The sequence below is a fragment of the Stegostoma tigrinum genome, chromosome 19, assembly GCF_030684315.1.
Source record: "Stegostoma tigrinum isolate sSteTig4 chromosome 19, sSteTig4.hap1, whole genome shotgun sequence".
In the NCBI taxonomy this organism is placed as follows: Eukaryota; Metazoa; Chordata; class Chondrichthyes; order Orectolobiformes; family Stegostomatidae; genus Stegostoma; species Stegostoma tigrinum.
The window spans coordinates 18,313,399-18,339,019 of record NC_081372.1 but is presented as its reverse complement, the minus strand read 5'-3'; the positions used below and the strand labels follow the sequence as shown (position 1 = coordinate 18,339,019).

General features: G+C 40.1%; 1 protein-coding gene across 6 annotated transcripts in view; it reads right to left on the bottom strand.

The window, feature by feature from the left end:
• The window catches only part of osbpl2b (oxysterol binding protein-like 2b), a 145,984-nt gene that overhangs the window by 12,423 nt on the left and 107,940 nt on the right, over positions 1–25,621 (bottom strand). For all 6 annotated transcript variants that reach the window (XM_059652752.1, XM_048550026.2, XM_048550027.2 and 3 more), the window contains 7 exons: positions 19,161–19,320; positions 13,195–13,342; positions 12,838–12,913; positions 11,160–11,294; positions 7,185–7,282; positions 5,370–5,552; positions 268–375 (listed from right to left, as the gene is read on the bottom strand). In XM_059652752.1, the coding sequence (XP_059508735.1) occupies positions 268–375; positions 5,370–5,552; positions 7,185–7,282; positions 11,160–11,294; positions 12,838–12,913; positions 13,195–13,342; positions 19,161–19,197 (785 nt within the window). In that variant the 5' untranslated portion in view covers positions 19,198–19,320. The remainder of the gene's footprint in view (positions 1–267; positions 376–5,369; positions 5,553–7,184; positions 7,283–11,159; positions 11,295–12,837; positions 12,914–13,194; positions 13,343–19,160; positions 19,321–25,621) is intronic.

The window sequence follows — 25,621 nt, the reverse complement described above, 5'->3', positions numbered from 1 at the left end:
ATAATTATTTCATTCATGTTTCATTAACTATATCATGATACTTCATACAGGCATTGTATAAGACAAACAAAAGTAAAAAATACTGGAAATATTCAGGAGGTCAAGCAGCATTTCTGGACAGACATGGTTAACACATCAGGTCCATGAGCATCAACAATCTGAAAGACTGCTTCGCCACAGAGGCTGCCTGACAATGCTGAGCAATTTTTAAAAAAAATTTACATGTAGTTCTGTTATTCTTATTTATTCATTAAAAATCAAGCTTACCTATGATTCACAATTTCTACTGTTCCATATTGTTCTATCCATAGTTTGCCAATTATAACATTATGTACACAACATGAAGGATTTGTCCAACTGTAGGCCTCATTGTGCCTGAAAAAAGCAATATAAAACCAATTTCAACAACGTGTTTCAAAACCTGTTCATTGCAATAACTGAAGAACATTCAATATATACTTAAGACTTACTGCTGGCAAAGGCCTTTATTTGAACAAAATTTTCATAGGTCATTCCTCCACCTGTGCTCATTCCACATGGTAACATCACATTCAACCCCTCAATACAGGATTAAACTTAAAATAAAAATAACAAATGCTTCTACATTTACAGTTGAGATGGATTTACCATTTCTCAGAATTCTGCAGGTGAAATAAAACCCTACAAATTTTAATAGCGAAAGAGCTAGATTTTGCAAAAAGTCATGTTATTCGGCCACTTGTCTTCTTTTTTGAAACTTGGGGTGAGAGTTCTTTCGGGGGGGAATTTGCAACAGCAGGCACTGATTAATCAGGACACCCCATTAGAGAACCAGAACTTTAATAGCACCACTGATAGTGGTAGTTGCAGCTGAAACTGCAGCAAAAGAGGAAAAGGTACATGAAACGAAAGCCAGGCAAGGAAATTTCTTTCATGCGTCAGCAGCATACTGATAAAATACCAAATAACATTTTAAATGAGTGTTAATTGGTCCATCAACTTGAATATTTGGTACCTGTGTCTCATCAGAGGGTGGCTGTTCCTGTTTCCTATTCCAGTAGGCTGGTAAAATTTAGGCCAATCTGGAATTATGGACAGAAGGAGGACATCCACCAGAATGTGTTCACACAGGCTCCCTGAGCAGCAATCTGATCAGTCCCATTAATTAGAAACACATCCCCACCCCCACCCCATATGCTTGGAATCTTGCATATTTACATCCTTCAAGTTCCCATTCAACTTCCTTTTAAAAATCATTGATCGTCACTGCTTCTACCAGGCAGAGAACTAAAAGGTCATTATCATTAGTTGCATTAAAAAAAGGTTCTTCCTCACATCCCCTGGACCTTGTAAAAACAAAGGTTAACATTTTTCTCTAATTTATATAAACATGTTATAATCTTATATATATCTTCAAGCAAATTTTCCTTTAATTTTTTTGTTCTAATGAGAACAACCTCAGCTTCGCCCAACTAATCTTGCAGCTAGAATCTATCATTGCTGGACTCGTTCTGGTAAATCTTTGGTGAAGTGGTTAGGCTGGACAGAATACTAGAGTTGTAACTTCACCAAGACTTACTAAAGCTTGAGCCTAATTTCCTTGCTTTTATAATCATCACCTCTATTTACGAGGTTCAAAATGCCATATGTTTTACTGACTTTTCTATGTGGTTTGTTATTTTTAAAGATCTACAGTCATGAACCCTCAAGTTCTCATAACCTTTAGAACTGGGCCATTAAGTCTATAAAGCCTCTCCCAGTCTCTTCTGCCAAAAGTTATTGCCCCATACTTTTCTGTTTTAAATTACACCTGCCAAAGCCTAGCAGAGTGGGCAGTCACTTATTTCCTGTTGAAGACATTGGTATCATCCTCCCTGTTTGCCAGACATCCAAATTATGTACCAATAGCAAATTTTGAAACCTTTCTCTATGCACCAATATTCAGGTTATTTTAAAAAAAACAATAATCCTCAAACCGAATGTTGAAGGACACCATTGTTAACCGTCGGCCTGTTTGGAAAAACAATTTTTACCATGTCCTAAAATCGGTTTTCTCGTCCAAGCTGATACTAGCCATTTTTATTAACCAGCCTTTCAAATGGTACATTATCAAGGGTTTCCTTAAAATGTGTCCCCAAAATTTATTACCTTCAGTTCAAAAAAAAGTCAAACTACTAAAGTGGGGTCTGCCTTTTGCAAATTTAGACTGGTTTTGATTTTTTTCAGAATTATTGTTTCTAAAACATTACCACATGTATTAAACTGACTGACTATCTTGAACGTTCTTACAGTCTACCTTGAATATGGTGTCACATTTGCTAATCTCTAATCATTTGGCAACTTCTCCATAAACAGGGAAAACTGAAATATTATGGGAAACCCTTTTGTTAACTGCTTTAGCAACCTGGGAAGTATGCCATTTGGACCCTCTTAAGCATAGCTTTCAATATATCTTGCTTGTCAATTTTCATTGATACATTACCTCAATCATCTCCACTTCTATCAATATTTTGTCAGCATCTACTCCTTTTGTAAATCATCAGTACTTATTATAAATTCCAGCCTTGCTTTGAACCTCTAAAAAAATTTATCAGTTTCCTTGCCTCTAATTCTGCTTCTTTATTCCTGCATACTATTTCCACATTGTAGAAAATTTCCGGCTTCCCTTTTATGTTAACTCCCGTTCCTTTCTCAATCATTTTTGCCAGGCTTAAAGTTGTTGAACAAAGACACCTAGAAGTCCAGGTATGAAATTCTTTGATGTTTGCATCACATGTAGGCAGGGAGGTTAAGAAGGTATTTTACACGCCTTCGTTGCTCAGACTTTTGAAAACAGGAGTTGGGGCATCATGCGGAGGTTGTAGAGGCATCTTCTGGAGTACGTGTCCAGTTCTGATCATTCTGTTATAAGAAGGGTATTATCAAGTTGAAGAGCGTTCAGAAAAGATTTACCAGGATGTTAACAGGAACGGAAGGTTTGAATTACACGGAGAGGTTAGACAGGCTGGGACCTTTTACACTGCAGCTTAAAATGTTGAGGGGTGACCGTATTGAGGTTTTTAAGATCATGTGGGATATAGATAAGGTGAATGGGGCAGGTGTCTTTTTCCTATGGTGAGGGATTTCATGACTAGGGGGCATATTTTTAAAGTGAGGGGAGGAAGATTTAAAATGGACAGGAGGGCCAACTTTTTGTTTTATAAAACACGGAGTGGTTCGTGTATGAAATTGACTTCCACAGGAAGTCAATCATAGATCCCTACAGAGTGGAAACCTTCAGCACAACAAGTCCACATTGGCCTTCACACCCAGACCTTATAACCCACCTATGCACTGGTGGGTTATAATCCACTATAACCAATCTATGCATTGTTGAATACTATGGGGCAATTTAGCATGGACAATTCACCTTGCCTGCACATCTTTGGACTTTGGGAGGAGATCAGAGCACCTGGAGGAAACCCACACAGACACAAGGAGAATGTGCAAACGCCACACAGTCGCCCAAGGGTGGAATTGAACCTGGGTCCCTGGTGCTGTGAGGCAGCAGTGCTAACCACCGTGCTACCCCTTCGGTGGATATGGGTACAGTTATGCAATGTTTAAAAATCATTTGAACAGATACATGAATTAGAACAGTTTGCAGGGATATGGACCAAGCACAGATAGGTGGACCAGTTTAATTTGTGATTGTGGTTGCCATGGACTGGTTGGACTGAAGGGTCTGATTCCGTGCTTCATGACTCTTTACTTCTCTCAATTTATTCTATTTGGCCTGATTGAAAAATTCACCAAAAGTTCTTTATGTACCCGGTTTAATTTTTGCTTCATCAGATTTTGTACCTCCCTTGTCATCCGATAAACCTTGGGCTGTAATTCTAAATTTTTTCCATGTTTGTGTGTGACTGAAACATCTATTCCTTAGCTTTTTCCAAAAAAACCTTATTCTACTGAAGTTAGCCCCTTTTCAAATTTATATTTTAGTAACAGCGAAGAACAAAGAAACCATCTAATCTAAACCTCATCATACAACGATCATTCTTACCCACATGTTTCCCCCCACACACTTGTGCTCCACTTGTCCCAACTCAGGCCCAACAATGCCTCCTTCGTAGGAATGATGACCAAGATGGAGCCAAATACAGTTTACGATTATGAAATAATTTAATGATGGTAGATGTAATGATGCTTCCATTTGTAGACTAGACAACAAAAAGGAATCTCAAATGCTCACAAATAAATTCAAGAATAGCTTTTCTTTTAACAGAGTGATTAGACTGTAAAATACACTACTGAAAGAAGTAATAATGCCACAAGTATAGATTCATTCAAGGGGAAGCTACAAAAACACAAGGGGGTAAAAAGGAACTAAAAGGATAAGTTGATTGAACTAAGAGAAGACTGGGAGGAGGATCACAGACACAAACAACAGCACAGGCAAATTCTGCCTAATTATCCCTGTTTCAGTGCTACAAATACAATTAACATACAACAAAATCACGGATCATAGGTTCCCTACAGTGTGGAAGCAGCCCATTCAGCCTTTCAAATCCACAACGATCCTCTGAAAAGCATCCCACCCAGCCCCACACCCCTACCCCATCCCTGTAACCCGTCATTTCCCATGGCTGATCCACCTAGCTTGCACAATCCTGGACGCTATAGGCAATATAGAATGGCCTATCTACCCAACTGGCACATCTTTGGACTCTGGCAGGAAACCAGAGCACCCAAAGAAATCTCGTGCAGACATGGGGAGAACATGCAAACATCACACAGACAGATAGTCACCTGAGGGTGCAATTGAACCTGGGTCCCTGGCACTGTGAGATGTCAGTGCTAACCACACAGTCACGATGCTGCCCCAAATATTGAGAAATATTTGTCTGAATGACATATACAGTGCTTATTTGTAAACAATACATACTCAGGACATAGCTGGATCAATTTTTGTTCAGGGAGAAATAAGATAGATGTACTAGTCCAGTAAAAAGGTCAAACTGAAGATTTTGAAGGTAGTGCAGATGGATCAGTATAGTCCATCTTCCCCACGATGAGGGAGAATCGTCTTCTCTAAACAACTGGTAATTATAATCATACAAAATAACTACTCCAAGTTACAGAATGATAACTTATTCAAACGTAAACTACAATATTAACATCTTCATTGTAACAATTGATTTAATAGGGTGATTTTAACAGAGATCTACAGTTAATATGCCAAGTTAGAATTTTCAGGTAATCCTTATGAAATGATAATCATCCTTTTCACAAATAATATTAAGTTTTCTTCTATTTAAACTGCAGATATCTCATTCAATAATTAAAAAATTGTGTTGAGATGAGAAGTAAACTAAGATTCCCACACTCAAAATTCTAAACATACTTACTTGTTAAGTTCTAGTGTGATAGTTCCACGTGGTTCTGCTTCGACACTCTTTCCCCAAAATTTAAGCTTTGGATAGATAGAACCATGGAAAACGAAATCCTTATTTATGCCTTCTGAATAAAATGCACTGATTGGTGGATGATGGCTAACCTGCTCAGAAATAAGCCTAAATCCCAGATCATTCCTACCAAAAAAGCAAGCAAAACAATTAAGGTATAAACATTTCACTTTCACCAATTTAATTCTGGAAATTTTCCAAATGGTTTAAATTTAGTATATCTATAAATAGGAGGTAAATCACCAGTTTTTTTAAAAAGATTGTTCAGTTGTTACACAACTAAACTGCATAAGAGAAGACACCTCAAAAACTCAAACTCAACTGGACTCACCACATAAAACAGTGGCTGTAACAGCAGGTCAGAGGCTAGAAGACTGTGAAGCAGAATTTACCTCCTGACTTCTGAAAGCCTGTCCACCATCTACAAGGCAGGTGTGTGATGAAATTCTCCACTTGCCCCGAAAGGTGCAGTGCCAACAACACTCAAGCAGCTTAACACCATCCAGAAAAACACAGCCCATTTGACTGGACCACATCCACTAGCAACCACTCTCTCCACCACTGTCGTTCAGCACACACTGTTGCTTCTATCCAAAAGATGCACTGCAGAAATTCACCGAAGATCCTTAGACAGCAACTTCCAAACCCATTGCTTTCATCCAGAAAGACAAAGGCAGAAGATGTACAAGAACACTTGCAAGTTCCCCTTCAAGCCACTGGCTTAATTGACATGGAAATATATTGCTGTCCTTCACTGATGCTGAATCAAAATCCTAGAATTCCTTCTCGACGGTACAGCAACCTATGGCACGTGAACTGCAGCGGTTCACTAAGGCAGCTCATTACCAACTTCTCAAGGCTAGCTCATTTCCAGACACGAACAATAAATGCTGGCTAGCCAGTGATGCCTGTGTCCCACAAGTAAATTTATAAAAAAAACTTCACATTAGTCACTACAAACATCAACTTTCAAATAGACAAACTGTTAGTTCAATACAATTCAAAAATAAAATTGAATTCGGTCAGCAGGTCTCATACTCAAGCAAGATTCAAATCTCATCCAACGTCAACAATTTTCTACAAAAGTGGACAGACGATTTCGGCAGGAGCCAGACACCACCTACACACTACTTCCTTCTGATTCAAATTGTATCACAAACTATCTGGAGCCACGCTGTTTATTGACTCTGCACTTTTAGCCACAACATGTGCTGAGAGAGAGAGCGAGCGAGCGAGCGCGCGCGCACACACACAGGGCAGAGAGAACAACAATTTTAAGTAAAAAAATAACTGAATTCAGGAGCAAATGTCATGGTAAAAACCAACAACATTTTTTTCTTCCCCCCCATCCCCAAAGTTCTACATTATTCTGAGAAGGTTTACTATTAACATTTCTATCAACGGAATTTACACCTGCCATCGTTTCTAAAGGGGAACGCCAACAAACTTTCATTAGCCAACTTCTTGTATTTGGGTTCTGCAGCTATAAAGTTATTACATTCACAGCAATTCCAGATTTGAGGCATTACACATCTTCTCAAACATTTTCCAACTGTGATTCTATTTTGAAAATTGCCACAACCGTTCTCCAAGAGTAGGAGCTTATTAGAATGGGAACACAGATATTATAATTCAGTTCTACAACGGCCACTGCAATATTACAGCTTGTGATCCCTACTTTGGCTCTATTTTATGGGAACCGATGTAACTAGTACTGATAGATGTTATTTATTTGGAACCTTGAAATTTCTATCTCACCTTCTAAGTTCATAGGTTTCACCCAGTAGTGGGTTGAACGGCTTTCCAGTCCTTTCCCACTGTGATGCGACAGCAGAAACTGCAAATGCAGCTACAGTCTGTGCAAGAAATATAAAAAAAAACTTTGAAGTTTAAAGTGATACCTATAGAATGTAGCTATCGGCTCATTTAACCTCCTTCTAAAGCTAATGGGTTAAAACTACAAGTTTGCCAAATGCCACTAACATTTGTTTAAAAATTGCTGCAATGGAGTCAATTGAAAAAGGGCCAATTTCCCTGCATTTATCCTTATGTAGTATTTAGGCAAGCATCAGAGATCACTACAGGTCCTCCAGGGTCATAATCTCCGGATTACTGCCTGAGCCACCTGCCAATTGGCATAGGGAAAAGAAAGTTAGGGAAGTAAACACGTGGCTAAGGGATTGGTGTGGGAAAGTGGGATTCCATTTCATGGGGTATTGGCATCAGTTTTGGAACCGGGGGGAGGGGGATCTGTACCGTTGGAACGGTCTCCACCTGAACTGATCTGGAACCAGCGTTCTGGCGAAAAAGGATAAATAGGGTGGTCAGTGGGACTTTAAACTTCTGAGTTGGGGGGAGGGGGAAGAGAAGGGAAAGCGAAAGTGACAGGGAGTATGGAGTTAAACAGAAAGATAAGCAACAGGATAGCATATGTACAAGTGGGTTTAAGCTCGAGGCAGACTAGGAATACAGGAAAAAGAAAGGATAGTTTAAGACATCTTAGGATTTCCAATATCTCTAATAATAAGAAAGTTACCATTAAGGCACTTTACCTAAATGCTCGTAGTATTCGCAACAAAGTAGATGAATTAACAGCACAAATCATCTTGAATGATTATAATGTGGTAGGCGTCACAGAGACATGGTTGCAGGGCGTTCAGGACTGGCAGTTAAACATCCAAGGATTCATAACTTATCAAAAAGACAGGGAGGTGGGCAAAGGGGGGTGGGGTTGCCTTGTTAGTTAAGAATGAAATTAAATCTATGGCACTGAATGACATAGGGTCAGATAATGTGGAGTCTGTGGGTGGAGTTGAGGAACCACAAAGGCAAAAAAAACCATAATGGGAGTTATGTACAGACCTCCTAACAGTGATCAGGACCAGGGGCGCAAGATGCACCAGGAAATAGATAGGGCATGTCAGAAAGGCTAGGACACAATGATCATGGGGGACTTCAATATGCAGGTGGACTGGGTGAATAATGTTGCTGGTGGATCCAAAGAAAGGGAATTCCTGGAATGTTTACAGGATGGCTCTTTGGAACAGCTTGTGATGGAGCCCACAAGGGATCATGCTATTCTGGACTTAGTGCGATGTAATGAGCCAGACTTTATAAAAGATCTTAAAGTAAGGGAACAATTAGGAGGCAGCGATCATAATATGGTAGAGTTCAATCTGCAGTTTGAAAGAGAGCAGGCAAAAATAGGATGTAATGGTGTTACAGTTAAATAAAAAGGTAATTACAGGGGCATGAGAGAGGAACTAACAAAAATCGACTGGAAGCAGAGCCTAGCAGGGAAATCAGTACAGCAACAATGGCAGGAGCTTCTGAGTGTAATTGAGGACACAGTACAGAGGTTCATCCCAAAGAAAAGAAAGATTATCCGGGGTGGAATTAGACAGCCGTGGCTGGCAAAGGAAGTCAGGAAATGTATCAAAGAAAAAGAGACAGCCTATAAAGTGGCCAAGAGCACTGAGAAATCAGAAGATTGTGAGGGCTACCAAAACAAACAGAGGACAACAAAGACAGAAATAAGGAAGGAGAGGATCAAATATGAAGGTAAGCTAGCTAGTAATATTTGAAATGATAACAGAAGTTTCTTTTAATACATAAGAAACAAAAGAGAGGCAAAAATAGACACTGGGCCGCTCCAAATTGATGTTGGAAAGCTAGTGATGCGAGATAAGGAAATAGCTGAAGAACTTAATTTGTACTTTGCGTCAGTCTTCATAGTGGAAGACACGAGTAGTATCCCAACAATTAAGGAGAGTCAGGGTGCACAGTTGAATATGGTAGGCATTACAAAAGAGGAAGTGAGAGAAAAGCTAAAAGATCTAAAAATTGATAAATATACTGGCCCCGATGGGCTACATCCTAGAGTTCTGAGGGAGGAGGCTGAGGAAATAGCAGAGGCTTTGGTTGTGATTTTTCAAAAGTCACTGGAGTCTGGCAAAATCCCAGATGATTGGAAAATTGTCATTTTAACCCCCTTGTTTAAGAAAGGACCAAGACAAAAGATGGAAAATTATAGGCCAATTAGCCTAACCTCAGTTGTTGGTAAAATTCTAGAATCCATTGTTAAGGATCAGATTTCCAAATTCTTGGAAGTGCAGGGTTGAGTTAGAACAAATCAGCATGGACTTCGTAAGGGGAGGTCGTGCCTGACAAACCTGTTAGAATTCTTTGAAGAGGTAACAAGTAGGTTAGACCAGGGAAACCCAGTGGATATTATCTATCTAGACTTCCAAAAGGCCTTTGATAAGGTGCCTCATGGTAGGCTGCTGAGTAAGGTGAGGGCCCATGGTGTTCAAGGTGAGCTATTGGCATGGATTTAGGATTGGCTGTCTGACAGAAGGCAGAGACTTGGGATAAAAGGCTCTTTTTCGGAATGGCAAACAGTGACAAGTGGTGACCCACAGTGTTCAGTTTTGGGACTTCAGCTGTTCACTTTATATATTAATGATCTGGATGAAGGGACTGGAGGCATTCTGGCGAATTTTGCCGATGACGTGAAGTTAGGTGGACAGGCAGGTAGTACTGAGGATGTGAGGAGGCTGCAGAAAGATTTAGACAGTTTAGGAGAGTGGTCTAGGAAATGGCTGATGAAATTCAACATGAGCAAATGTGAGGTTTTGCACTTTGGAAAAAAGAATACAGGCATGGACTATTTTCTAAACGGTGAGAAAATTCGTAAAGCAGAAGTACAAAGGGATCTGAGAGAGTGTTGGTCCAGGATTCTCTAATGGTTAACTTGCAGGTAGAGTCCGTGATTAAGAAAGCAAATGTAACGTTGTCATTTATCTCAAGAGGGTTGGAATATAAAAGCAGTGATGTGCTTCTGAGGCTTTATAAAGCTCTAGTTAGGCCTCATTTAGAATACGGTGTCCAATTTTGGGCCCCACACCTCAGGAAGGACATACTGGCGCTGGAGTGTGTCCAGCAGAAATTTACACAGATGATCCCTGGAATGGTAGGTTTAACGTATGATGAATGGCTAAGGATCCTGGGATTGTATTCATTAGAGTTTAGAAGGTTGAGGGGAGATCTAACAGAAGCTTACAAAGATAATGTATGGCTTAGAAAAGGTGCATGCTGGGAAGTTGTTCCATTAGGCAGGGAGACTAGGACCCGCGGGCACAGCCTTAAAATTAGAGGGGGTAAATTTAAAACGGAAGTGAGGAGACATTTCTTCAGCCAGAGAGTGGTGGGCCTGTGGAATTCATTGTCACGGAGTGCAGCGGAGGCTGGGACGTTAAATGTCTTCAAGGCAGAGATCGATAAATTCTTGATCTCACAAGGCATCAAGGGCTATGGGAAGAGTGCAGCGAAGTGGAGTTGAAATGCCCATCAGCCATGATTTAAATGGTGGAGTGGATTTGATGGGCCGAATGGCCTTACTTCCACTCCTATGTCTTATGGTCTAAATTTTGCTGCATCTGACATCTCTTTGGAATATTTGGAATGTTTGGAATGTTGAAAATTCAGCAACTTTATTTGCATATCAAATTGGCAGAATCTAACAATTTTGGTTCATGACTCAAATCAAATTAAAAAACCAGATTAAATATATTTAATCTCAAACTTCTCACATCCTAAGCCATTAGTAATGGTTTCACTTATAGCTTTTAGCCTTCACACTTGACACAACATTATTTCAATTCTCAACCATGATCCACTATGAAAGGTAGAAAGCAAACATATTTTCAGCTGGAACCATCAAAACACACCTACCTGTAATCTTTCTATTGAATCAGAAAGCATAGAAGCTTTGTGGATGAGATACGTATGTTCCATGTATTCTGTAATTCGTTGCAGAAAGCTCAAAGGTTCATTGAATATAATGGGCATAGTAATTTTTGACAATTCCTAAAAGGCAAAAATTGAAGACAATCAATTTTTATAATACATAACAAGCTAGCTACCTGCACCGTGGAGCTAGGCAGTCAACTTATATAACTGAGGACTGATTGAGAGTTATTTTGCTGGTGGAGGTGAACACTCAACATGGTACAGAAGGTGCTATTGTCTAATGCAGGAGGTTTCAGCACCCGAAGAGGGTTCTGTGAAGGAATCCAGAGGGATATCACCCTCCAATTCATAGGGCTCAAGGGCTTCCCTCATTCCGATTACCTAAAAATAATTTCCCTTTGGGGGTGCAACCATGAGCCTCCTCTTAATAGAGAGGACTCTAGAGTACCTGGCCTTCTGCTTGAGCCTAATCTGGCAGTCAATTTCAAGAAATAATCAATCCAGATGCTGCTTCAAGAATATCTCTGTGCTAGTCTCACTGGCATCAAGGGCTGGCTCAGGAGCCTCATTTGAACATGGAAGCTTCAAAGCCTGCAGGAAAATCCCGCTCCAATTAACAACTTTAAGAGCATTTTCCTAGCACTGTTTAGCTGAAGGCAAAATAATTTTTTTTTATTTAAAAAGAAAAGCTATCAAAAGAATGCAGCAGAAAAATGACATTTCTCTTTTCTGCCTTTTTTGGTTTCTATCCATATTTTCAAGTGTCAACATCTTATACTTATATTGCACTTTTAATGCATGAACATATTCTAAGGTATTGCGCAGAGATTTTACGAGTAAAACTAAACCTGAACTAAAGTAGTAGCAGGACTTTGGGAAAATATGTTGGTTTTAAGAGCAGCCTTAAAAGAAGAGATAGATGTGCACAGATTTAGAGACAGACGTTCAGAGTTTAGAACAAACATAGCTATCATGACCATGTGTTTAACTGAGTGAGGACATGCAGAAGCAGCATAATTTTCAGGGTATTGTTGTACGGAGAGAGGTTCCAGAAACATGGGGAGGTGAAGTCATTAAGTGAGTTCGAACGTGAAATGGAGAAATTTAGATTGTAAGCCTGGAGGCCAAATAAGTCAACAAGAAATGGGACGATGAGTGAACAGAATGACTGCTCATTAAGTGACAGTAGAGGTTGGGTCATCTGACATTTTAGACGGTCAACAAAAGAAGGCCAGTCAGGAATGTTGGAACAGTGTGGAAGTGGCAAAAACATATTAGAAACATTGGCCAGAGTGGGGCAGTTTTCCCAAAATTTAACAGGAGAAAATACTGCTTCATTCAAAATATTGGGCAAGTAGCTGACACAGAAGTAATGGAAGAATCGAATGAGTGATAGACTTAATAGCAGAAAAAAAGCAAGTACATGGTCATCTTCAGTTGAAGAGTTTGGAAATGGAAAGTGTGACCAAACACAGACAAATGTTAAAACTTACAAAGTGTTTAACTGGTTCGTTCAATGACAAAACTCAAAACTTGTGTCGACAACAAATCAGGAGTAAATATAAAAGGTTAGGAATATCACTGTCAGTACCATGGTGAAAAACAACATTCAATTTCAACTCTAAAGTTGCTTTGAATCAGCCAGTTAATATATACTCACCAGTCCAATGCATTTCTTTAAAATACTCCACAAACTTAATTGATTTCTACTAAACATTGGAGCTGGTAAAGAAGTTCTGTAACAAAAACAAAAGGAAAACAGTAGACCGATACATCTTGAAGGACTCATAGGGTTAAAACATGCTATAAAGTAATAATCCTTCTTTACTACAGAATTCTAAAATACTGCAAAAATGAATCTTGCCAGAAAAAATTATTACACTATTGAAATAAGAACAATGCTATTCCACCTAACTGATCCACTCCATCCCTATTTCCCAGTTTTAAAGTCTGACCTCATGTTATTCAATTAGGTCACACATTATGCAAATTTTGTAGACCAATCAGTTGAACTTACCTATGTTTCTTAATTCCATTTTCTTGGGTTGGTTCTCTGTTGTGAACATTTTGTTCAGATGCACTGCTTTCACTTTTACTGAACAAACTGAATGAATCATCTGACACCATTGGATCCATTCTGGTTTCAGAATCATCCGATTCAAACCCTAGAGTAATAACACACACAATGAATTCTGATTTATTTTACAAGCTAGGCTTTTTTCAAAATTATCAAGTGAATATGAAAATGCAATCCATGTTCTACGTCTTCTGTTGACATTACGTAACCATATCCAATAAGGAAAATAACATTCTCCCTTGTTTTCTACAAATTTTGCATCAAGTATCAGGCAGTCAGTTTCTTTCTTCCTTTTTGACAGAGGTAGCTAACATGGAAAAACAATTGCAAAAAATTCAATGACTGTAAGATATCAAAAAAAACATCTTCCCTTGAAAAAAAAAATTTAAAATGTACAAAATAAATTGAAGTAAACAAATAAGGAATCCCCATATCAAAAAAAGTTAGATAATTACTTGACCTGGCCATTTGCTTTTCTTACATATAGATTAAGTTACTACGAAGAATTATAGAAATATCATTTGTATACATTGATCTTGACCTTGCAGAATTAAACTTCCCAAAACGGACATCTTGCTTTGAAAATAAATGCGAAAACTATTAGCGAAGGCAAGAGAATTATTCAATATGGCTGCCTTATTCATTGAAGGAAATGTGAATGGTAGAAATCAGAAATGAAAATAGAAAATGCCAGGAGAAATTCAGCAGGTCTGGCTGCATCTGTAGGAAGAAAGTAAAAGTTAACATTTCAAGTCTGGTGACTCTTCTCAGAACTGTAACATGGTACAGCAAACTTTGTTTTAACTGGCATCGTATGAACTGACACACTTAATAAACCAGCAAAATTATATACTTGAAGTACCAGATGTTGACTGTATTTTTGCAATCTCCACAATGTCTTAGTAGGCAGTAAAGAGTGTGACTGTGATGGTTCTCTGCCAGTAAGTTTTATTGAAAGCAAAGTTGTATTATTATTTAAGTGACTTATGCTGTAAATAAAAGTTTATTACATTTCTATTATTGAGTATGTATTTTTACATCGATTAAGTGGATGTCTTGATCAACCACAACACTTCATCAATAGGCACACTCCTGGTCCCAAAGGTGCTGGTTAATAAAAGGTTTTCTGTATTTATGCTAATGCTGAAGTGGGGTAGGAGGGAGAGAGGTGAGCAGTTAGGTGGACATGGAGCCGAGCGAGAGACCACGAGAGAGCATTATGAAAGAGATAGGTAAACAGGTAGATTATGGATTACAGACCAGGATACAAGAAAAGCCAAATACTGTAAGTGATACCAAGAGCTAAGAGTGAGAAAATGGGTTAGCTGCGCTGAATGCAACTCATGTAATGGGAAGTGGACATACGAGTCTGTGGGAATTGATGACTGTACTAAAAGCAACCCATGTCAGAACTGGTCTGGGTGTGGGGTGGGGAAGAAAGAATTGTGGAAGGATAAAACTGGGCTCTAAAGTAATTGAACTTAAATGTTGAGTACTAGATGCTGCACAGTCCCCCCAGCAGAAAATGAAATAAAAACCAAAAAAAACTGCAGATGCAGTAATTCAGAAACAAAAACACAGAAGCTGCTGGAAAAGCTCAACAAGTCTGACAGCATCTATGGAGAGAAATCAGAGTTTCAGGTCCAGTGATCCTTCCTCAGAATGGAAAGTGAGACGTTGTTCGCGGAACTTGCGGTGAGGCTTGCTGCAGCACTGCAGCAGGCCGAGGACAGAAATGCTGGTGTTGCAACACAGTGGTGTGTTGAAGTGGCAGGCAAATGAAGCTCAGGGTCATTTCTGAGGACAGAACATTGTGTTCTGCAGAGTAGTCACCCAGCCTATAGTTCAGCTCCACAACGTAGACATCACATTATGAGCAGTGACTGCAGTAGACTAGGTTGAGTGAAGTACAGGTAAATCACTGCTTTACCTGGAAGACATGTCTGGAACCTTGGATAGTGAGAAAGAGGAGCAAACTGGCAGGTATTATATCTTCTGGGATTCCAGGGAAGGTGCTGTGAGAGTGTGCAGAGATGTTAGGAATGGAGGAGGAGTATACCAGATCGTCCCAGAAGGAATGTTCCTTTCGGAATGCTGACGAGAGGGGAGAGAAATATGTGCTGATCATGGCATCCTGTTGGAGGTAACAAATAGCCGCTTTACAATCTTTATGGGAAGGCTGGTGAGGAGGTAACTAAGGACCCACTGTTGGGGCAGGAGAGGGAGTAGCGAGGGCAGAAGTGCAGGAGGTGGGTCAGGCATAAATGAAGGATTGTTATCCAAGGTGGCACCATTAGAATGGTGCGACAGAGATAGAGAAACAGGGACATCAGACTAGTCTTTACAGGAAAAAAAGTGTGATGCTGTATAGAGTCATGCAGCACAGAAACTGACCCATTGATCACTTGTCCACACCAACCAGATATCATAAATTAATCCAGTCCCATTTGCCAGCATCTGACCCATATCCCTCTAAACCCTTCTTATTCATGTACCCATCCGGATGTCTTTTAAGTGTTGTAATTGTACCAGCCTTCACTACTTCATCCGGCAGCTTATTCAATACAAGCACCACTCTGTGAAATAGTTGCCCCTTGGGTCCCATTTATATCTTTCACTTCTCACCTTAATTCTATGCCTTGTAGGTTTGAACTCCCCTATTCGAGGCCTTAGTTTTTCATGCTATCCATGCCCCACATGATTTTGTAAACCTGTATAAAAGGTCACCCCTCGGCCTCCAAAGCAACAGGGGGAAAAGGTTTCAGCTTATTGAGACTGTCTCCACAGCTCAAACCCTCCATCCCCAGCAACATTCTTGTAATTTTTTTTTGCACCCTTTCAAGCTTAACAACATCTTTCCTATAGCAGGGAGGCCAGAATTGAATGCGGTATTCTAAAAGTGGCCTCACCAATGTCCTATACAGCCAAAACATGACATCCCAACTTCTATACTCAATGCACTGACCAATATAGGGAAGTGTACCAATGTCATCTTCATTACCCTGTCAATTTGGGACTCTACCTTCAGGGAGCTACGAACTTGCACCCCAAGGTGTCTTTGTTCAGCAACACTCTCCAGGAGCCAACCATTAAGTCCTGCCCTGATTCACCTTCCCAAAATACAACACCTCAAATTTATCTAAATTAAACTCCATGTGCCATTCTTTGGCCCATCGGCCTATTTGATCAAGGAGCTATTGTACTCTAAGATAACCTTCTTCACTGTCCACAACACCATCAATTTTGGCATCATCTTCAAACTTACTAACCATTCCTCCTATATTCACACCCAAATCATTTAAACAAATTACAAAAACAATAGACCCAACACCAACCCCTGCGATACCCTACTGGTCACAGGCCTCCAGTCTGAAAAACGACCCTCCACCACCAGACTGTTTCGTACCTTCAAGCCAATTTTGATTCCAATTGGCTGCCTCCTCTAGATTCCATGTCTAACCTTGGTAACCAGTCCACTATGCAGAACCTTGTTGAATGCCTCGCTGAAGTCCACACAGACAACATCCACTATTCTGCCTTCAATCGTCTTTGTCACTTCCTCAAAATATTCAGTCACGTTAATGAGACATTCTTTTCCATGCATAAAACCATGATGGCTATCCCTAATCAGTCCTTGCCTTCTGAAATACATATAGATCCTGTCCTTCAGAATTCCCTCCAACAACTTACCCACCACTGACATCAGTCTCGACAGTCTATAGTTCCCTGGCTTTTCCTTACTACCTCCTTAAATAATGGCACCACTTTTGGCTATTGATCATACAAATATCTCCGCAAATGGCCCAGCAATCACTTCCCTAGCTTCCTACAAAGTTCTGGCATACAACTAATTAGGTCCCAAGGATTTCTCCACCTTTACATGTTGCAAGGTCTCCAGCACCACCTCTGTAAATACGGCCACTTTTAAAAGTATCACTATTTATTTCTCCAAGTTCTCTGGATTCCATATCTGTCTCCACAGTAAATACTGACACAAGATACTCATTTAGTATCTCACTCACCTCCTGCAGCTCCATACATAGACAGTCTTGTTGATCCTTAAGGAGCCCTATTCTCTCCCTAGTTACTCTTTTTCCCTTAAACATATTTGTGGAATCTTTGGATTCTCCTTAACATTATTTGCCAGAACAATCTCTTGTCCTGTTTTTGCCCTTCTTTCCCTCAAATATATTCCAACTGTCCTTATACTCAAAAGGGATTCACTCGATTCCACCAGTCTACACCTGCCATTTGACTCCATCTTTTTCCTTGACCAGAGCCTCAACTTCTCTAGTCATTTCCTATTCCCTACACCAAGTAGTCCTACCCTTCCCACTAATAGGAACACACTGCTTCTGGACTCTTACTATCTCATTTTCGAAGGCCTCCCACTATAGTTGGGATAACTGCAGGAGTCCATGAGTTTGTAGTGTATACCCCCAGATGAAGACAGGAGAGAAGTCGGAGATACACCAGGTGAAGACGACAGCAGGATGGAAATTGGGAGTTAAATTACTAAATATTTCCAATTCCGAACAAGTCAGGGAAGCATAACTGATAATGTCATCAATGTACTGGAGAAAGATTTGGGTGGAGGGGCTAGAATAAGATTGGAACAAGACTGCTAGCCACAAAGAGACAGGCAAAGCTGGAGCCCATACAGGCCATACCTTGCACATGAAGAAATGAGAGGAGTTAAAGAAGTTGTTCAAACTGAGAACAAACTCAGCCAGGAAAGAAAGAGTGATGGTGGATGGAATGTGTCAGGCCTTCTTTCCAGAAAGGGATGGAAGGCCCTGATGCTATCCTAATGTGACCATCTTAGTTTTATATTAATCTTCAGAGAGGGATATAACCTTTCTTTAGCAGTCGCTCTATTCTGAAGAAGCCATATTGTGCTCAAAATATTAAGTGTTTTTCTCTCTCCAAAGATGCTGCCAGATCTGAGTTTCTCCAGCAGCTTCTATTTTCATGCCTTATTAATGGAGTCTGTTAGATATTGAATTTGGCCCATGAAGTAGGCATGTTCAGGCGTAACAGGCACCAAAATATATTTTCCCCTCAGCACCAAATCTCTGTGCTCACTTGAAAGCTGACAGATACAATATGCCAGAGATAATGGGAACCTCAGATGCTGGAGAATTCCAAGATAATAAAATGTGAGGCTGGATGAACACAGCAGGCCAAGCAGCATCTCAGGAGCACAAAAGCTGACGTTTCGGGCCTAGACCCTTCATCAGAGCCTTCTGATGAAGGGTCTTAGGCCCGAAACGTCAGCTTTTGTGCTCCTGAGATGCTGCTTGGCCTGCTGTGTTCATCCAGCCTCACATTTTAGATACAATATGCCAAATGGTCTTCTTCTGCAACATAACAATTCAGTGAATCAACCAATTAGGAATAGGTTACATATATTAGAAAATGTGTAACCTACTCTATTCTAACATAATATCTCCCAGAAAGTGACACATGCATGTGTGAGATTTCACTCATAGGGATTGCACATCTATATTTTTCAAAGGGTTTTCTTTTACTATGAGAGTTTAGGTACACTCACCTATCCCTAATTAGAGATTCTTTATATACATATTCAAATTACTGACAGATAGATACTTCTAATTATTGAAGATACACCAATAATACTCTAGTATCAATATCATTTTTGGAGGCTTCTGAAGTTGTTTTAGAATTTGTCTTCATAATTAGAATGATGGAATAAGGAACGGAGCCTTGTGGTAGTATCTCAAAAAAGGAACAGTACGCTACTGCCCAATAACCTGGAATAGAACATAAACAGCTTTTGGCAGCTTTGACTTTCATTCCTTCATGAAAAACATTGATTAATCAATGTTTAAAACATGTATCAACAGGTACAGGATAGACTGTCAAATGACACTCCAGATACTTGCCTGTAACGGCATCATAAAACTCTTCTTCACTATTCATCCTCCCTTTGACATCAAATTAAAACTCGTTTCTTTTCCAATGAAGGCACTTTAGTACATTGTTCTCTTTAGACAGTACTGTTTCTAAATTTGTTTTTCTATGGGAGTCTTGGTGTTCTATTACCTAAAAAAAAGGACAATAAAAATTAAAGTTAGGGCTATTAATCAGCTGTATTAATAAATTGACATTAAATTTTAAAATTTTTCCCATTTCCACTTGGAAAGGACTACAAGAATTTAGATTATTATGAAGCATATTGATTGAAAAGCTGGATGTACAACTACAGAATGTTAGTTTAGCAAAGAAGTTTTAACAAAAGGGTAATTAGAAGTGGTGACTCTCCATTCCTCCAGTTTTAATAACGAATCACCTACTACTGCTTCTTGATATGAAGCAAAACTAGGAAGAACTACAGGTTTTGCATTGATTAATGTAAAATTTACATTCTTGGGGAAAGTAGCTTTTCCCATTTCAGGCTACTGTGTCAAAACAACCAGATACCCAGTTAGGTTGAAGAGTAAAGTTCCTCTATTGTTTCAAAAACAAAAAAGTTCCTCAACTCCAAACTCAGCAGCATCTCTTGTTGGACAAATGTACTTTTTTCTCCCCCCATTTTCCTGTCAGCCATCTGATGACTGATTGAAAGTACAATTGATAGAAACTATAGAACTTAGAAACTGGTGCATGTTTACTAGGAACTGGACTTTTACTTATTCACTTCTGTGGGATGTGGGCATTGCTGACTGGTCAGTATTTGTAGCTCATCTCTAGTTGCCCTTGAGAAGGAAGGGGCGAGTTGTCTTCTTGAACTGCTGTAGTCCACCTGCTGTGGGCTGACCCATCATCTCATTAGGGAGGGGATTCCAGGATTTGGACCCAGTGACAGTGAGAAAATAGCAATATATTTCCAAATCAGGATGGTGAGTAGCTTGGAGGGGAACTTGAAAGTGGCGGTGTTCCCATGTATCTGCTGCCATTGTCCTACTACATGGAAGTGGTTGTGGGTTTGGAAAGTGCTGTGTGAGGATCTTTGGTGAACTTCTGCAGTACATCTTACGGATAGTTTGCACTGCTGCTACTGAGTATCAGTGGTGGAGGAATTGGACGTTTGCGGAGGTAGCGCCAATCAAGCAGGCTGCTGTGTCTTGGATGGTGTCAAGCTGCTTCAGTGCTGTTGGGGGCTGCACCCATTCAGGCAAATGGGGAGTATTCCATCACACTCCTGACTTGTGCCTTCTAGATGGTGGACAGGTTATGGGAACTGAGGAGGTGTCTTATTTGCCACAGTATTCCTAGCATCTAGCTTGCTCTTATAGACTCAGTGTACATGGTGAATCCAGTTGAGTTTCTGGTCATTGATAACCCTGAGGATGTTGGCAGTGTGGGATTCAGTGTTGATAACACCATTAAATGTTAAGGGGTGGTGGTTAGATGGTCTCTTTTTAGTGATGGTCATAGACAGGCATAAATGTTACTTGGCACTTGTCAGCCCAAACCTGGATACTGTCCAGATCGTGTTGCATTTGGACATGCACTGCTTCAGTATCTGAGCAGTAACAAATGGTGCTGAATATTGTGCAATCATCGGCAAACATCTCCACTTCTGACCTTATGATGGAGGAAAGGTCAATCAGCTAAAAAAGATGGGTCCTCAGTCTGTTTCAAGTAGAACACTTGCACTGTCATCAGAAAGTTCCATTATACATGCAGTAGGCTTCTAATTTGAAGTGAAAAGTGAACCCTCATTTGATTTTTTCACCATGAAGCTTTAAAATATAATTGTGCATTGAGCTCAAAACAAAAGCACACATCTTCACAAAAGGAAAACTAGAATGTTCATAATCAAAATTCAAGAATAAATCTATTTTATTTTGACCATGAGATTATTCATCCAGTTATTCAGTAGGTATGTGGCTTAAAAAAAGCTGTTAAAAATAATTTTAAAAAAGGCAAAAAAACCACAAACACAGTCTTTAGTGACCAGTATTCAGCACATTTCATCCAGATGATTATTTGAAAGACTAGAGATAAATGCTACTGTAATCTGACTAATCAAAACATTCCAGAATGTCATTTTTAAACCAGGAGTCCAAGCCATAGAAATCCTTGAAAAGGTTTCAAAGAGACCGTCACAAACAACCAGAGAAGGTATAGAGTGTGCAGGCTTCATGTAACCCAACTACATCTCAAATGATGTATTAAAACCGCACTTCAGTGCTACAAGCAGTCAATTCACCCAACATCCTTTAACTGAACATACCTGTTCACATGCACAGAATGCAGCTCACACCCGTGACATTTTACCAAATCCCTCATCTGTGTCCCAATCTGGTACCATGCCACAATTCGTGCCCTAGATCACCAATAAATTTATCAAGTAAAACCTGAGTAATATTTAATTGTGTAATTAATAATTTTTTTATACACAAAAATATTTCTACCATGTTACACAGCTTCCATGATTTTTATATCATGAGAGGGGGCCCTCAGAAGCAAAAAGAGTTGAAAATCCTTGCTCTGGAACTAAAATCATACAGACCATATTATTCAAAGTTTAAACAAGCTTTTGTTCACCAGTCCAAATACCTCTGTCAAATTTTGATAGTATTCCCTTGGTTTACAATGTTAATGCTAGCCCAGTGGAACTATTACTATACTATCAGTCTAGAAACACAGCTAATGTTCTCAAATCCCACAACGGCAGATGGTCGAATTTTAATCTGATAAATATCTGGAATCACGAATCTAATGATGACAGTGATACCATTGTTGTTTGGGGGGAAAACCCATCTAATTCACTAATGTCCTTCAGGGAAGAAAATCTGTCATCCTCAACTGGTGGGGCCTACATGTGACTCCAGATCCATAACAATGTGCTTGACTCAACTGCCCTCTAAAATGGCCTAGCAAGCCAGTATCAGTCACTACAAAGTCTCAATAAATAAATTAAACTAGATAATCCACCTGGCATTGACTTAGGCACTGGAAGCAACAATGGCTAAAGAACTAGCAAAGTTCTCCTCATTAACATCTGGGGACTAATGCCAAAATTAGGAGTACTGTCTCTCAGACTAGTCTAGCAACAGGCTGACACATTCATACTCACGGAATAACCTCTTATAAAATATTTCAGACTCCACCATCACCATAGATAACAAAATGTAGAGCTGGATGAACACAGCAGACAAACAGCACTAAGACGCTGCTTGGCCTGCTACGTTCATCCAGCTCTACACTTTGTTATCTTGGATTCTCCAGCATCTGCAGTTCCCATTATCTCTCTACCGTCACCATCCCTGACTAGGTCTTGTCCTTCTGGAAGGTCAGTACAGGTTTCAGCACAGAGGCAGATAGTCAGGTGGGAGGTACCAGAGTCTTCAACATTGACTTCAGACAGAGAAAGTCTCATCAGGTTTACCATGGACAAAGAAATCCCTGCTGATTATCACATATCGTCCTCTTTGCTCAGCTAATGAATCAGTACTCCGTGTTAAACAACACTTGTTAGAAGCAGAGGGTGGCAAGGGTGCAGAATGTAGCCTGGATGGGAATTTCAATGTCCACACCAAGAGTGGCTTAGCAGTAGCAATACTGATTGAGCTGGTCAAGTCCTAAAGGACACAGTTGCTAGACTGTGCTTGCTGCAGGTAGCAAAGGAACCAACAAGGAAAAATATACTTGGCCTCATCCTCACCAATCTGTCTGCAGCAAACGCAACTGTTCATTACGGAAGTGAGACTGGCCAATGTTTTTACAAGGACTGTGTGGGCAAAGTCCTCTCTTCACATTGCGGGGAACATCCATTGTGTTGTGTGGCACTATCGCTGTGCCAAACAGGACAGACTTCAAACAGACCTAGCCACACAAGACTGGGTATCCAGTCTGATTCTGTGGATCATCAACAGCAGCAGAATCATACTCCAACACAATCTGCAGCCTCATGACTTGCATTCTCTCTGACTTCCTCTTCCATTACCAACATGCCAGGGGGATCAACTTTGGTTCAATGGAGAGTGCAGGAGAGGAAACTCAAAATGAGGCATCAACCTGGTGATGCTACCAAAGACAACTACTTATATGCCAAGCAGCAAGTGCAAGTAGAGCTAAGAAATCCCATACCCAAATGGATCAAATTCTCTGCAGTCCTGCCACATCTAGTCATGAAATGTGGTGAGCAATTGAGCAACTCGCTGGAGAAGGCAGCTTCGCAAATATACCCAGCTTCAATGATCAAACAGCCCAACACATCTGTGCAAAAGATAAGGCTAAAAATCTTTGTCAGAAATGCCAAGTTATTGACCCATCTTGGCCTCCTGCAGAGACTCCTAAACTTAACCCTAACGCAATACAGAAGCCAGTCTCCAAACAATTCAATTCACTCCAAAACGATATCAAGAAACAACTGGAGGCATTGAATACTGCAATGGCTACGGGCCCTGATAGTATTCCAGCCATAGCTCTGAAGAGTTGTGTTCCAGAACTTGCCGCGCCCCCTAAGCAAGCTGTTCTAGTCCAGCTACAACACCAGCATTTACTTGAAAATATGGGAAAATTCCCAGATACATCCTTTACCCAAAAAGCTGGGCTAATCCAACCCAGTCAGTTACTACCCCATTGGTCTACTCTCAAATCAATGAAGTGATGGAAGGAGTCATCAACTGTGCTTTCAAGCAGCACCAGCTTAGCAAATCTACTCAGTGACTCCCAATTTGGGTTCCACCAGGGCCTCTAAGCCACTGTTCTTATTACAACCTTGGTTCAAACATAAACAAACAAAAAAAATGATGAATTCCAGAGATGAGGGGAGAGTGACAACCCTTGATACCAAGGCCACATTTGACTAAATGTTGCAAAGTACCCTTGTAAAACTGGAATGAATAGAAATCAGGGGCACCCGGTAAGATGGTTGTGGTTGTTACAGGTCAGTGATCTCACCTCCATCACATCTCTACAGGAATTCCTCAATAGTAGTTCCAGGTCAAAACATCTTCAGCTGGTTCATCAATGACCTTCCCTCCATCAAAAGATCAGAAGCGGGAATGTTTGCCAATGTTCAGCACTATTTGCAATTCCTCAGATACTGATGCAGTCCAGGTTCAAATGCAACAAGACCTGGATAATATCCAGGTGAAAAATGGGAAGCAACATTCATGCTGCAGAAATCCCAGATAATGACCATCACTAATAACAGAAAATCTAACCTCCGCCTCTTGTCATTCAATGGCATCACCATCAGTGAATAACCCACTTATGAAAATCCTGGGGGTTAACATTGACACAGGAACTCCACTGGTCTAGCCATATACATACAGTGCTACAAGAGTAGGTCACATCCTGACTTTACAAAGTCGGTCCATCATTTACAAGGCACAGGTCAGGAGTGTCATTGAATGTTCCCCATTTGCCTTATGGGTGCAGTTCTAACAACATTAGAAGCTTGACACCACCATCCAGGATAAAACAGCCCACTTGATTGGCACCACACCCACAAACGTCCATTCTCTCCACCATCGACGCTCAGTTACAGCAGGCTGTGCTACTATCTACAAGAAGCATGGCAGTAATTCACCAAAGATCCTTAGATAGGCACCTTCCAAGCCAGAACCCCTTCTATCTAGAAGGACAAGGGCAGCACATACACAGGAACATGACCACTACAGGTTACCCTTCAAGCCACTCACCATCTTGACTTGGAAATATTCCTATTTTTTCAGTGTTGCTGTGTCAAAATCCTGGAATTTTTTGTCTAATGGTTTCATGAGTTGTCTGACAGCATGTGGACTGTAGCAGTTCAAGAAGGCAGGTCACCATCACTTTCTGAAGGGCAACTAGGAACAGGCAATAAATGCTAGCCAGCCAGCGATGCCCATGTCCCACAAGCGAATAATTTTTTAACAAATACAAATGCAGACAGTTGTTTTAATACTCTATGCTAGTACATTTTGTCAACAAGCATGTTTGTAATGACAATTCCATTATAAAAATGGAAAATTAAATGCCATTAATGTTTGCTATTATATCTAGGACGCCAAAAGCTAACCACACCTTTATTTCTTTTGCCTTCAATATAATGTTATACCTGTGTCAAAAGGTTCACAATTCTGGCTTCAACTTGGAAGTATATTCATATCACACCATGTTAAAACATTTGAAAATGCTTCAATTACTTTACTCAATTTAAAAATAGAACTGAAAATGCCAACTCTCTTTCCTCCCGGCACCAAAAGAAAGCAAAACACATTCCCAACAAACCAAAAACAAGTAAATTTAAGACAGTGACTGCTGCATTTATTTAAATTGTTATTATAACAATTATTTATTTTTGGCAAGGTTTCCCCCTCAAGAATCGCGTATGAATAATGGATACTGGGCCAAGCATTCAAAGATGAAGATAACAAGTGTGGAGCTGGAAGAACACAGCAGG